The sequence below is a fragment of the Amphibalanus amphitrite genome, unplaced genomic scaffold, assembly GCF_019059575.1.
Source record: "Amphibalanus amphitrite isolate SeventyFive unplaced genomic scaffold, NRLGWU_Aamphi_draft 000345F_arrow, whole genome shotgun sequence".
In the NCBI taxonomy this organism is placed as follows: Eukaryota; Metazoa; Arthropoda; class Thecostraca; order Balanomorpha; family Balanidae; genus Amphibalanus; species Amphibalanus amphitrite.
In genome coordinates this window covers 427,697-439,836 of record NW_024881840.1, presented here as the reverse complement: position 1 = coordinate 439,836, position 12,140 = coordinate 427,697, and the positions used below count along the sequence as shown (strand labels likewise).

General features: G+C 49.8%; 1 protein-coding gene across 2 annotated transcripts in view; it reads right to left on the bottom strand.

Moving 5' to 3' along the window:
- The window catches only part of LOC122389151 (neural-cadherin-like), a 145,772-nt gene that overhangs the window by 34,411 nt on the left and 99,221 nt on the right, over positions 1-12,140 (bottom strand). For both annotated transcript variants that reach the window (XM_043380884.1, XM_043380885.1), the window contains 3 exons: positions 9,776-9,952; positions 7,405-7,597; positions 6,345-6,491 (listed from right to left, as the gene is read on the bottom strand). In XM_043380884.1, the coding sequence (XP_043236819.1) occupies positions 6,345-6,491; positions 7,405-7,597; positions 9,776-9,952 (517 nt within the window). The remainder of the gene's footprint in view (positions 1-6,344; positions 6,492-7,404; positions 7,598-9,775; positions 9,953-12,140) is intronic.

The window sequence follows — 12,140 nt, the reverse complement described above, 5'->3', positions numbered from 1 at the left end:
ACTAAGATCTGCTCGCCAGGTCAGAACGATATGTAGCGCGGAGTGTGTATATGATGCTCTCAGCGGCCAGTCCCTGCAGTTCTGCGTCAACCCACTGGATCCCTGTTTCTGCCTGTGCTCCCAGAACTGTCCATCGACATTGAGAAGGCGGTCCCTACACGGGCAGGTTGACGGGGCACCGGTCTCCGACTAGAGCACTTCATGGGCCGGATAAATCCGTTATTTATTTATTTATTTATTTCGCATATCTTTGTGGTTTCCAATATACAATTGGCTTGTTACACCACAGCGTCATACAAATACACATACCGGCTGCCATGATATACAGAATAAAATATACATGGACGCAGTGGCGTGAGTGATGCCTAAAAAAACTAAAAAAAGACATGTAACGACTAGCTCAATGACAAGGTTAAAAGATGGTGACGCAATGTAATATAAAACACTCTTGTTTAAAATGATGGTAGGTGTGTGCGTGCTCTAGAGTTTGGTAAGCATCGACTTTTTCACATTTTTCTTGAAGGTAAAGTCACTTCTGCAGACACGCGTTTTTTCGTCGAGAGCGTTCCACGTGTTCAGCGACCGGATGGGTGCGGCCAAGCGAGTTCGCTCCAGACGGGCCCGCGGTACATGAAGGAGACCAGCAGCGGTCGCTCTCGTACTACGCTCTGATATGTCCGCGCGATACGTGGCTAGTGCTTTTAGGTGAAACGGTGCATTCTCCTGATACAGCAGTGAGTGCACGAGGACACAGTCTCTATAGTCGATCATGTTCTCGAAGGTCAGCCAGCCGAGCTCCTGTCTTGTCTTAGAAATACGATCAAACTTACGTTTCCGTGTGACAATGCGAGTTGCATAGTTCACCACCTTTTCCATGCGAAGGCGATCCTGCTTTGCAGGTGGCGCCCAGGCCGGCAGACAATACGTCACATGCGGAAAGACCAGGGCACGAATGAGGTGTACTACATTGGTATCCACGGATAAATCCGCGGACTGGATAGGATTGGATTCTAAATTTGTTAAAAAAGAACGGATATGGGCGGGCCGGATTTGGGAATTGAAGGTTGAACCCGGATCAAAACGGATCAAAATTTTAACATTCAACATTGAAGTTAAAAATTAACCTAATGTGTTAAGCGGCAGGATGATACCTAGTTTACCAATGTGGTGATTTTCATGTGGTTTTAGGTTTATAAGCATGGTTTTTGGAACCATGATGGTCTGTGAGATGTATGGCTGTCTGGTCTCTTAGATTGAATTTGTTAGTCCAGTTTTGGGTGAAACTAGTTATTGGTGAAACGGATTATTACGGATATTTTTTGGAAGTTTGGCTGCAATACGGGCCATGGGTGGGCCGGATTCTGATATTCAAAGAAAGGCGGATAATGGGCGGATCTGGATATGACTTGCCGGATATGGGCCGGGCCGGATCCCAAAAAGCCTATCCGTGAAGTGCTCTATCTCCGACTGGTTTAGACTCAGCTGAAATATGCCAGGAACCGGCAACCGAGCTTCCGTTGCCAACTCTTGGTCATAGTGTCCCAATCCCAGCGTTGTTGAACATGTTGAGCTCAAGACTTCCTAGGCCATATATGTATGTCATATATGTCACTTCCTAGGCCGTTTTAGGCCGGATTGTTAAATTTGATTAGAATGTATAATGTATATTCAAATTGGCGATTAGTAAAAGATCGTTAAATAATGCAATTAATATGGCACACCAAACACAATCAAGTGGAACAAATGGCCTACACTAACAGAAAGATGAACCATAAAGCATTTGTATGCTTTAGTACTTTTCAAAAGTATATTTGTCTTGCATTAACTTTGCACAAGCTTGGCCGGGAAACATAGGGATAATACATGAATTGTACAAGCGCGTCAACATTCCCCTAATAATTCAGGCAGGCCGCAGGCATGCGCGTAGGCGTACCTACTTTGCTGAAAACGGCACTCCACCATAGGCGGCGGAACGGGGGGGGGGGGCACCGGGGCACCGTGCCCCCCCTTGAATTCTGCAAGGGGGGCACCAATAGCAAGGTGCCCCCCCCTTAAATTTGATGTATTAGTACCAGGGGCGGATTCGGGAAAACTCCAAGGGGAGGGTCATGAATCGAAGTGGTGCTCCTACCTATACCCAAAATTAAAACCTCAACGGATTTCGGCCACTTAATTTTGGTGGTGCCCTATTTTCAGTTTTTTCTTTCTTTATGTTTGGTTAGTCATGTGATGACTGGTGCCCCTGCTAGGCCGCTGGTGCCCCTAAGACTGTGGTACCTACCTACCCTGCCCCTGACAAGCCTACGGTGGGCCCTGACATGATTTAGGTGCCCATGGGCCCTAACAGGCCCGTGGTGCCCCTGACAGGCCTGTGGTGTCCCTGGGCCTTGGTAGGTCTGTGGTGCCCCTGGCGAGTCTGTGGTGCCCCTGTTAGAAGGCAGGTGCCCTTGACAGGTTTGTGGTGCCCCTGACAATCCTTTTTTTATAAATTTAGTCCGAATGGGTGGATTTGAGGAATCAGAGCCCGCACTAAGCATAGCTTGTTGTGCTGACCCTGACCCCACCACCCGATCGCGCAATTCCAGTTGTATGGCAGAATTTTGTCCGAACGTTTAACGTGCCCTTACGACTGGACACGGTCCCCTCCGCTCACTCACGTTACCTAGCTTCTGTGCGGCCCCTGCCACAGACACGCACGCCATTACACGTATGAGCTAAATGTGGCCGCCCGCACCGGGCCTTGAACCAGCTCTCATTTCCGGCTAAGCGTCGAACTCCGGCGCTTTTATCCACTCGGCCACGGAGAGGACTTCCTATATTGCCAACGACAGGCTTGTGGTGCCCTGGCGAGGCCGGTGATTCCCCTGCGAAGCCGATAGTGCCCCTGGCAGGCCTATGTATTGTATGTATTTACGATCATGGGCGATCCACACATGGCGTGGCGATTACTGCCCAGAGTCTGTGTCGGGTATATGCATGCAGGAACAAAGATCAGTCAAACAACAACAACACACACACACACGCACACACAGGAAGACTATATGCACGATTTCTAACATACCGTGTACTTATATACAAGACGAGTGCCTAATTCAGGTTATCACGATGGTCTATCGTTTTTCCACAGAGACTTGACAGCGCGTGCGAATTTAGAGGGTGGCAGCTGTGAAAGTTCGGGAGGTAGGTCGTTTAGGAGCGCGGCGGCACGGTAACTGAAACGCCGCTTACCGGTTTCTAGTCGGGGACGCTGGAGCTGGAGAAGGTTATCCTGACGTGTATTTCTATCCCTGGTTGAGGAGTCCCGGTTTCTGGCAAACATAGAGGCAAGTGCTACCGGTTCGCCGTAGTGTATCGCCTTACGTGCAGTGGCCATAGTTTGAAGTTTGTACATATATTCGGGCGGCATCCAGTTGAGTTTCTCGCGCAGGTCAGTGACGTGGTCGAATTTGCGGCGGCCAAAAATAACTCGAGTAGCGAAGTTCAGGATCTTTTGGAGTCGATTCAGGTTCTTTTTTGTTCCATTTCCGTAAACTGAGAGGCAGTAATTTACTCGGGAGATGACTAAAGCTGTAACAATGGTTTTGATGACCCCATCGGGAAGACAGTGCCGCACATGGGAGAGGCCGATGAGCAGGCCCATACACCTCCGGCTGAGCTCGGATACATGGGCTTCCCAGGTCAGACAGCTGTCAAAGACCACGCCGAGGTTTCCTGCCTGCGCACATGGTTCCAGCTCCGCGTCACGAAACGATACGACGACTGGGGGCAAGTGTTTCAGATTTTGACGGCTGCCGAATATCATAAGTTGCGTTTTGCTCGCGTTAACCTTCAGGGCGTTTGAGTGGAACCATTTGTTCAGTGCTTCTAGTGAGGCCTCCATGCGCAAAATAAGGCCACTTACATTGTTTTTTGGACCACTCACTAGAAGCTGGGTATCATCTGCATATTGGAAAACGCATGCATCATCGGCGTGAAGCGCCAAATCGTTTGAGAAAATCGTGAATAAAAGAGGACCCAGGGCCGAGCCTTGAAACACGCCCATAGTGTTAGGGAGTGGTCGTGACAGTACCCTGCGCTGGAATCCATCGGTCATTGAAACGCTTTGTGTGTGACCTTTTAGATATGATTTAAACCAAGGAGTTTCGATGCCGTACAGTGCGAGTTTGTCGAGAAGGAGTTTGTGATCTATGACATCGAAACATTTGCTGAGATCGATAAGGCATAGGAAAGATATTTCTCCCCTGTCCGTGGCCGCTAGGATGCGGTCGGTGACGGACAAAAGTGCTGTTTCAGTTGAATGCTGGGGTCGGAAGCCATGCTGACTAGATGCCAAAAGGTAATTTTGAGAGAGATAGTGTTGTAGCTGCTGCTGGATGACTCGTTCAACAACTTTCATGATAACTGGTACTAGAGAAATGGGTCGAAAGTTGCTGGGGTCAGATGGGTTTCCGGATTTGAAAATGGGATGGACTATGGAATGCTTCCATTGGTCGGGGATGTCAGATTTCGAGATGCAGGTGTTTACGATGTGCTGTATGACGCTGCCAATAGCCAAGAAACTGGTTTTTAGCATGCGGATGCACACACCGTCCGCTCCGCAGGCGGCTGAGTTCCGCATTCTGAAAACCGTGCATTCGAGCTCACCGAGAGAGATAGGCCTCGGCTGAAAACCGCATGCGCCGACGCGTGGCAGCCGTGCGTTTGTGTAGGTACCTGTGTTTTGGTTTCGGATCTCGGTAGCAATACGGGGGCCTACGGACACGAAAAATGAGTTTAGTTCGTCAGCGGTTACATCGGGTTGAACTGTTTTGTTTCCTTTTTTACCAGCTATGACTGATTTGATTCCCTGCCACACCTTGCTGGGGCCACGTTCGCTAATATCCCGCTGAATCACGTTGCGCCGGTCACGGCGAACGGCAGAACGAACTGAACGATTCAGGTCTTTGTAAACTGTAGATGCCCGACCATGCAGACGTAGTGCGGCGCGCCGTTGGGCCATGATATCACGGGTGGAGGCTGAGACGGGGGGAGCGGTGGGGTTTCTAATGGTCAGGTTCTTTAAAGGGGCATGGTCATCTAGGACGGGTAAGAAATTAGTCAGAAAAGCTTGCCATTTGTCATGCACGGTCATTGCAGTGAACACTTCGTCCCACTCGATGGACATCAAGTCATGATTTAGGGACGCGACATCGACACGGTTGATTGAGCGGGTAGTGATGACAGTTGCAGTTTTACGCTGTTTAGGTACGTTAACTAGCACGTTTACCAACTTGTGTGGGCTGAAGTGACAGTGTTTTACATGACAGTCGAGCACGAGTTCACGGGTTTTGACAATACATACGTCTAGGAGCGATCCGGAGCTGTACTGCTAGGGCTGTGGTACCCCTGGCGGGCCTCTGGTGCCCCTGGCAGGTCTGTGGTGCCCCTGGAAGACCTGTAGTGCTTTTGCTAGGCCGCTGGTGCTCCTGAGTCCTGACAGGCCTGTGGTGCCACTGACAGGCCCGTGGTGCCCCTGCTAGGGCTGTGGTACCCCTGGCGGGCCTGTGGTGCCCCTGTCGGCTGTCAGGCCTGTGGTGCTCCTGGCAGGCATGTGGTGACCCCAGGCCCTAAGTCATGACCTATGTGACCTCCCTCTGGGATTCGCCACTGATTAGTACTGCGATGGCTTCTTGGGAATTTGATACATGTAGGATAAATGGAATTTATCAAACGACAATAAGGAAGAGACAAACACATAGGTACTTGAGGATCAGCTTAAAGTTAACCATACATACGGGAGTGAACTGCCATTTTCGTTTAGTAAAAAAAAAACTAAAAAATAAAAAAAATTATCGTGTCAGGGCTGTGACGAAAAATAGGTGGCCTAAATCCGATGAGAAAACAGGATTTGGGGGTACCCTAGGTTTGGCTCCTTGAGCTGGTGCCCCCCCTTGTCTCAAATCGTTCCGCCGCCTATGCACTCCACTGCACCACGAGCAAGTAAAGTTCAGAGGTAACTGAAAATCTGGCGCAAAGACGAGTAAAATTATGTGGTGATGGGCCCGGTTGGCCAGGAAAGCGAACCGAAGGTAGAATGGTTGACAGCCCATGACAGGTTGACTAAAGCTTGACTGGGTGGCGAGTAAAATGTCGAAATACGATATAAAATAATCAGCTATCCTTAGCTTCAAGTATCTCTGTGAACCTGCATCGTCACATATGAACGTCACGTCTTCCCTCCGGTGTCAAATGTTAAACTTACCAACGCCGATGTTCAGGGCGATGATGTCACATCTACCGTCATGCATGTCCCGTCGTGACGACACACTTGCCGTTATGCATGTCCGCTGTGACGTCACACTTACCGTCGTCGATATCCTTGGCGGTGACGTCAATCACTTTGGCGCCGACATCGGCGTTCTCGTCGACCGAGGCGCGGTAGATGCCATTGGTGTCGAAGTACGGGCCGTTGTCGTTCTCGTCGCCAATTTCGATGGTCACCCGCTGTTTGGCTGCGTGGCGGCAGGGGAGCGGAGGGGAGGGGTGAGGTCATTCACCAGAAGAGGCTATTATAGTGAGGGAGCGATGGAACTTTTCTGAACAAACATCATAAAATAGACGCCCTCTATTTGAAAGAAGCGCGATCAAAGACTGTTTACGCAGTAGTGAAGCACTCCGCAAACACATCAGTACCTCCACTGCAAACAATCCTATAACAAAAGTGTTCCTTGGGGAATGGAATTGAATGACGTAGTACACATTTTCCAAGCATCCCGATTCATGATAAACAGTCCGGTGACATAAGATATGTCCCAAAATGGAATTGAAATGAAAAGGCTCGTTAAATATTGATCAATCGGCAACATTCCGCGGGCTCCGGCCGTGTGAAATATTCACCGACAGCAAAGCGACGTCCAGACCGCAATTCAAGAATAGTGGGCTACGTCAAATGTTGACGCACATGTTGACCGCTTACGTAAGACATAATTGCCGTGGTTCACTCCTAATAGCACCCTAAGTTATGGAGCGATATCACACCCCAAGAAAGCAGTCACGCCCAAGCATTGGTCAGATACTCGCAGCCACGACAAACCAATGAAAGTGACAGTGCTAAAAATGAAGTCTAGCCTGCTGTGTCATTTGTGTCACCGTTGGTAGATTAGGATGGATAACGGATATTTTTTCGAGAGCCTTTTGGGTGCTATTCCATGTTTTAAGGTACAGTGTATTATTTAGTGCTGATAACAGTTTGTGTTTCAAAGTTACAGTCTCTAACATCACCTCTGACAAAACACCACATACAGCCTAACTCTGCATGTCCGCTGCCTGGCTCCGAGTGTCCGCCGCCTAACCCCTAGCCACTGTCTAACTTCGTTTATACGATGCCTTCCGCCCAGGACCAAATGTCCGCTGCCTACTGCCTACCCTGGTTGGGCTCGGAGGTCTGCCGGATGTCCGAGGGCGCTCCATCCTTGGCGATGACCACGATGGTGTAGAACGGCGAGTCCCGGGAGCGGTCCTCGCGGTCGAACCGGATCCGAGTCGAGATCTTGCCGGTGGTGGAGTCGATGCTGAACATGCGGTCCTCCTCCGAGCCCGGAGCGAAGCTGTAGAACACCTGGGAGGGCCAGCGGGCCGGTCAGACAGCGTGACTCCTCGGGGACGAAAGGACACGGGACAGGACGATATGTGGGAGGGATTCCCATACGAATGAGCTAGCCACAAAAGAGCTAGTATTGTTTGAGCTAGCTCATTTGGGCTAGTGCCACAAAATAGCTGGTGCGATTGTAACTAGTCCCACAAAACAGCTAGGAGCAAAATGACTAGTGTTGTAAATGGCTAGTAGGTCGGCTCACGCCGTACCTCTTTGGGATTTTATAAGCAAAGTTCAGTTCAGATCAGATCGGTCACTAAAAAGGTCGTAATATTGAAAAAGACAGAAACATACGACTCATATTTTATTCTCAAACGTTCATCGAAATGTCGTATCCAACTCCGCGAAGAAACTCCTGCCTGTCTATCACTTCATGACACGTCTAAATCGATTTAGCGAGATTTCACGTGCGTTCTTCTCGGAAACTATTTACCTCACGCAAAAAATGAGCGTTTATACGGTTTTAGCTAGCACTATGCTAGCACCTAATCCTATATTTACATTTTTAAATTACCTATGCCTAAATGCTATGATGGAGCAAATCCATTTTTCAAAATCGGCTTAGCTTGTGCCATAGAAACGTAGAACCGTGATGTCTTCGGTGAGACGGTGAATGAGGACCTTATTCGTTTATTTATATCGGCATAATTTTTCTCTTGTTTTTGAACTTCGTTTCCTGCTTTCAATTTGCAAAGTTCGGCAGCTTGCAGCGCTTCTTCTTTTTGAATCACGGCCAGACAACGCCAAAGTAACGGGTGTGGCGAGTCCACCATTCCTTGGATTGTCCTGTGCCACCCTTCAATTTTGTTGTTGGTCCTCGACATTCCCTCGTCGGTGCGAATCCTGACATTCCACATGTCTTTTCCGAAATTTTCGTGCTCTGCTTTGCCCCCTCCGTCCCTGCCTCCCAATGTAGATATCTTCAAAGTAATTGTAATAGGTATCTTAAGTTCTTTGCACCACTAGCTCTCCTTGGGACTAGCTCTTATAAGTTACTAGCTATTTTAACATTAGCTTTTACATCACTAGCTCTTTTGTAGCACTAGCTCAAACGTACTAGCTCAAATGACACTATAGCTGTTTTGTCGCTAGCTATTCCGACACGAGGCCGTGGGAGGCGGGAGCCGGAGCGATTATGCTTTACGCACCGGATCAATAAAAAATAATAATAATTAGTATTTTCTCAGGTAGCAATCCCCCAAGGACTTAACTTTCACAACGTGACTGCTTGGAGAGTACGACTTGATCACATCAGAACCAATCTGCCTGCGTGCGATCTACCAAACGTGTGGTTGCACGACAATTATTGTGACTGGTAAGTACAATGTACATTGCCTAATAATATCGGACAATAAACATGGACAATGATCATAGGATATGGATATAAATGGTATATACCCAATCATAATAACCGTTCTTCGTGTGTCACACGTAGAAAAAAGTACCTAATCACAATGGTCACCGGTCGCGTAGAGCCAATCTACATACATACATAAGGTAATAATCAGTAGAGGATAGAGGAGCTTCTGACGGCGTGCATATGCTTGCCGAAACACCACTATTCATCAGTGTATTCAGGCAGACACTCACCACTTGATGGGACACCGGGACGCTCAATAAGCGTCGGGCTCAACCGAATCTGGCATCCGTTATAGCATTAACCGACACATCATAAACAACTCACGTAGCACGGTGATGATTGCTGGCAGACACGAGGCCACCAAATTTATGGTGATACGCCCCCGCCGAGACACAAAAGGCTTTGTTGACCAGCCCACAATAGAGCGGGGAGCTGTTGCCAGCCGTTCGCCACGAAACCGTCCGAACTTCAATCAAGAAACCAAATATTGGTGGGTGGGTGGATTTATCAATCACAGGATTACAGCGACAGCGATACAGACAGCTGTCTAAACAGCTACTGACCATAAACTACAGTAGTGTTATCACATAGGGTCATGCAAATGTCCCTCATCATATTCCGCAGTACCCTATACTGAGCTAACAACCTGACTTACAAGCGTCGTATCGATTACAGCAAACAAACCTCGCAGGTAGGTCGCCACCACACCATTGGCCACCTGACCAGGGCAGCGCATGTTCACTCTCGTGGTGATCCGAGTCCCCGCTGAGACTGGTCCTTACCTTGTTGTTTGGCGGCGTTCCGTCGGCGTCGACGGCGGTAGTGACGGTGACGTAGGTGCCCGGCGGCGAGTTCTCCGTCACCGTCACCCGGTCCGTGTCGTAGAAAATGGGTACCTCGTCGTTACGGTCCTCCAGCGCCACCCGGAACGTCACCTCGGCGCCCGTCTGCTGCTCCGTCTGCCGGCAGAGGTCACACAGGTCACTCAGTGGCCAGAGAGGGGTCATACAGAGGTCACACAGATGTCAGGGGTCACAGAGGGGCCAGAGGTTACATAGGGGTCACCCAGAGGTCACACATTGGTCACTCAGTGGTCACTCAGAGGTCACAGATGTTACAGAGAGGTCAGAGGTTAACCCCGCCAGGTGATCACTTCTCGCTCGCATAGGTACGTGTGTCGGCATCGACATCGCCCCGGTGTGGCGTTACGACGAGTAAAAAACGTCCCTGACGTTCCGCGGGGGTCACGGCCGGTCACGGAAGGTCATTACAGATCGCCGGCCCCCGATGGCATGTCGCCGTTCGCCGAAGGTAATTCGGACACGTGTCGGGTGACGGGACGCCGCTGACGGCGCGCGGCGCGATGGTATCGGACGATGGAAAGGTGGCACCTGGACTGTCCGCCAGTCCGCGGGAGGACACGGGTGGATACGAACGGACCCGGACGGACCCGGAGCACAGGCGGATACCAACGAGCATGGGAGGACACACGGACTAATATTGAACGGAATCGGAGGGGCACAGACGGACACAGAACAGACGTAAACCGACGAAAATCCATTCGACGCAAGACGATTACGAACACGGTGGCGACGGAAGTATAGGGGGTAGATATGAGACTGGTGAGGTAGCTTATTTCGATTTAACATAGTGTCCTTAATGGAAACAGCCATGATGGTCCGACGGTTATGGATTAGCGTGAATGTTGAGCGGAGTTAATTTCACGCTGTGAATTATACCCATAGCCACCGGAACTGAAGACAAATAGGCACTTTAATGGAAATTATAGCAAAGGTTATGCAGCACTAATTATGTCGTGATTAATACAGCCGCGGTGGAAGGAAGGTGTTAGCGCAGTGGATTTCATAGCACAGTCCGCCCACGCATTCATATCCATTTTCATTTTCGTCTGTTCCCTCCCACGCTGACTTCAAGACGGGTCCGGAACAATTCATTTAGGGCGTCTGATGTCGTACTATTGGCAGGCGGAGGCTGCTCCTGAGAGGGTATTCCGCACGCCTGGCGCGCTGAAATTGCCACCTCCGGGCGACTTGACCGGGCCGCCGGCGGCCGCTGTCATGACAGAACTTGCCGCCGGGAGAGCCGATACTTTGAAGACTCCCAGAAGTAATGGGTCGTCTCGGAGCGCAGTCGGTCGGCGGGACCGCGGACATCATGTCAGGGATGGGGATAGGACTTTGTGCACGGGGAAATGCAGTGCGGCAGAGACATCTCGTGTAACCTAGGGCACAAGTGCAACCAAAGAGAGGGTTTTGGATAAGGATTTCACGCAGCTGGTTTGAAATGATGCTGCTTTGGAGTGGACTGTCTTGCTTGAACCGTGTTCACTGGGGCTGCGATAGGCACCGATGCAAGTTAACACCTGTACTTCGCTGCTGCTGGTATTTGTTAGCGGGATAATGCCACCACGGGTTTTATATCTAAGCAGAACACGGAAAATAATGCGTCGCATCGTTTTTCCTTATATGCAGAAATTGTCCCAATATATTTTTGCCAGTTGACGGCACAGCCATGCTGCGGAGAAGTTGAAGCGGGTCCAGTGATAGCTAACATCTCCTTGCATTATTTCAACTCTGGGGAACGCTAAATTCTTGAGTTCGTATTCTCTAGTTTGCATCCAGTTGCACACTGAAAATAAATTAACACTCGCGTGCCGGTGACACGAAAAAAAGCACCAATGAGAGGCGTTTTGGTAGGGTGTAACACAACTCAACTGTGTAACTGTGGGGTGTAACGCCGAAGAATGGTGCAATTACTCGGTGTTCAAAATCAACACCGACAATTAACACCAATGCCACCTCAGACCAACCGACGCTACGGATAAATAACACCACCATTTGGTGTCAACACCCCGTGACAGAGACGTTATATCGCATACGCCACACAATGGTGTAGCTCCCAGTTCATTGATCTCTAAACGGTGTTACTAGCACCGTTACCATGGATCGGATATGGCCTTGGATTCAAGGTCAGCCGGCCGCCGGCCAGCGCGAGCGGCTGCGCGTGCACATGCGTAAATTCAAATGAACGGCGGCGTGTTGATTCGCGCTTCAGTTTGAGTCGAGTGATGCGGGGCTGTGTGGAGACTGGAGGTGGTGTGAGAAAGGGCTGCGGAGTCGGAGTCGG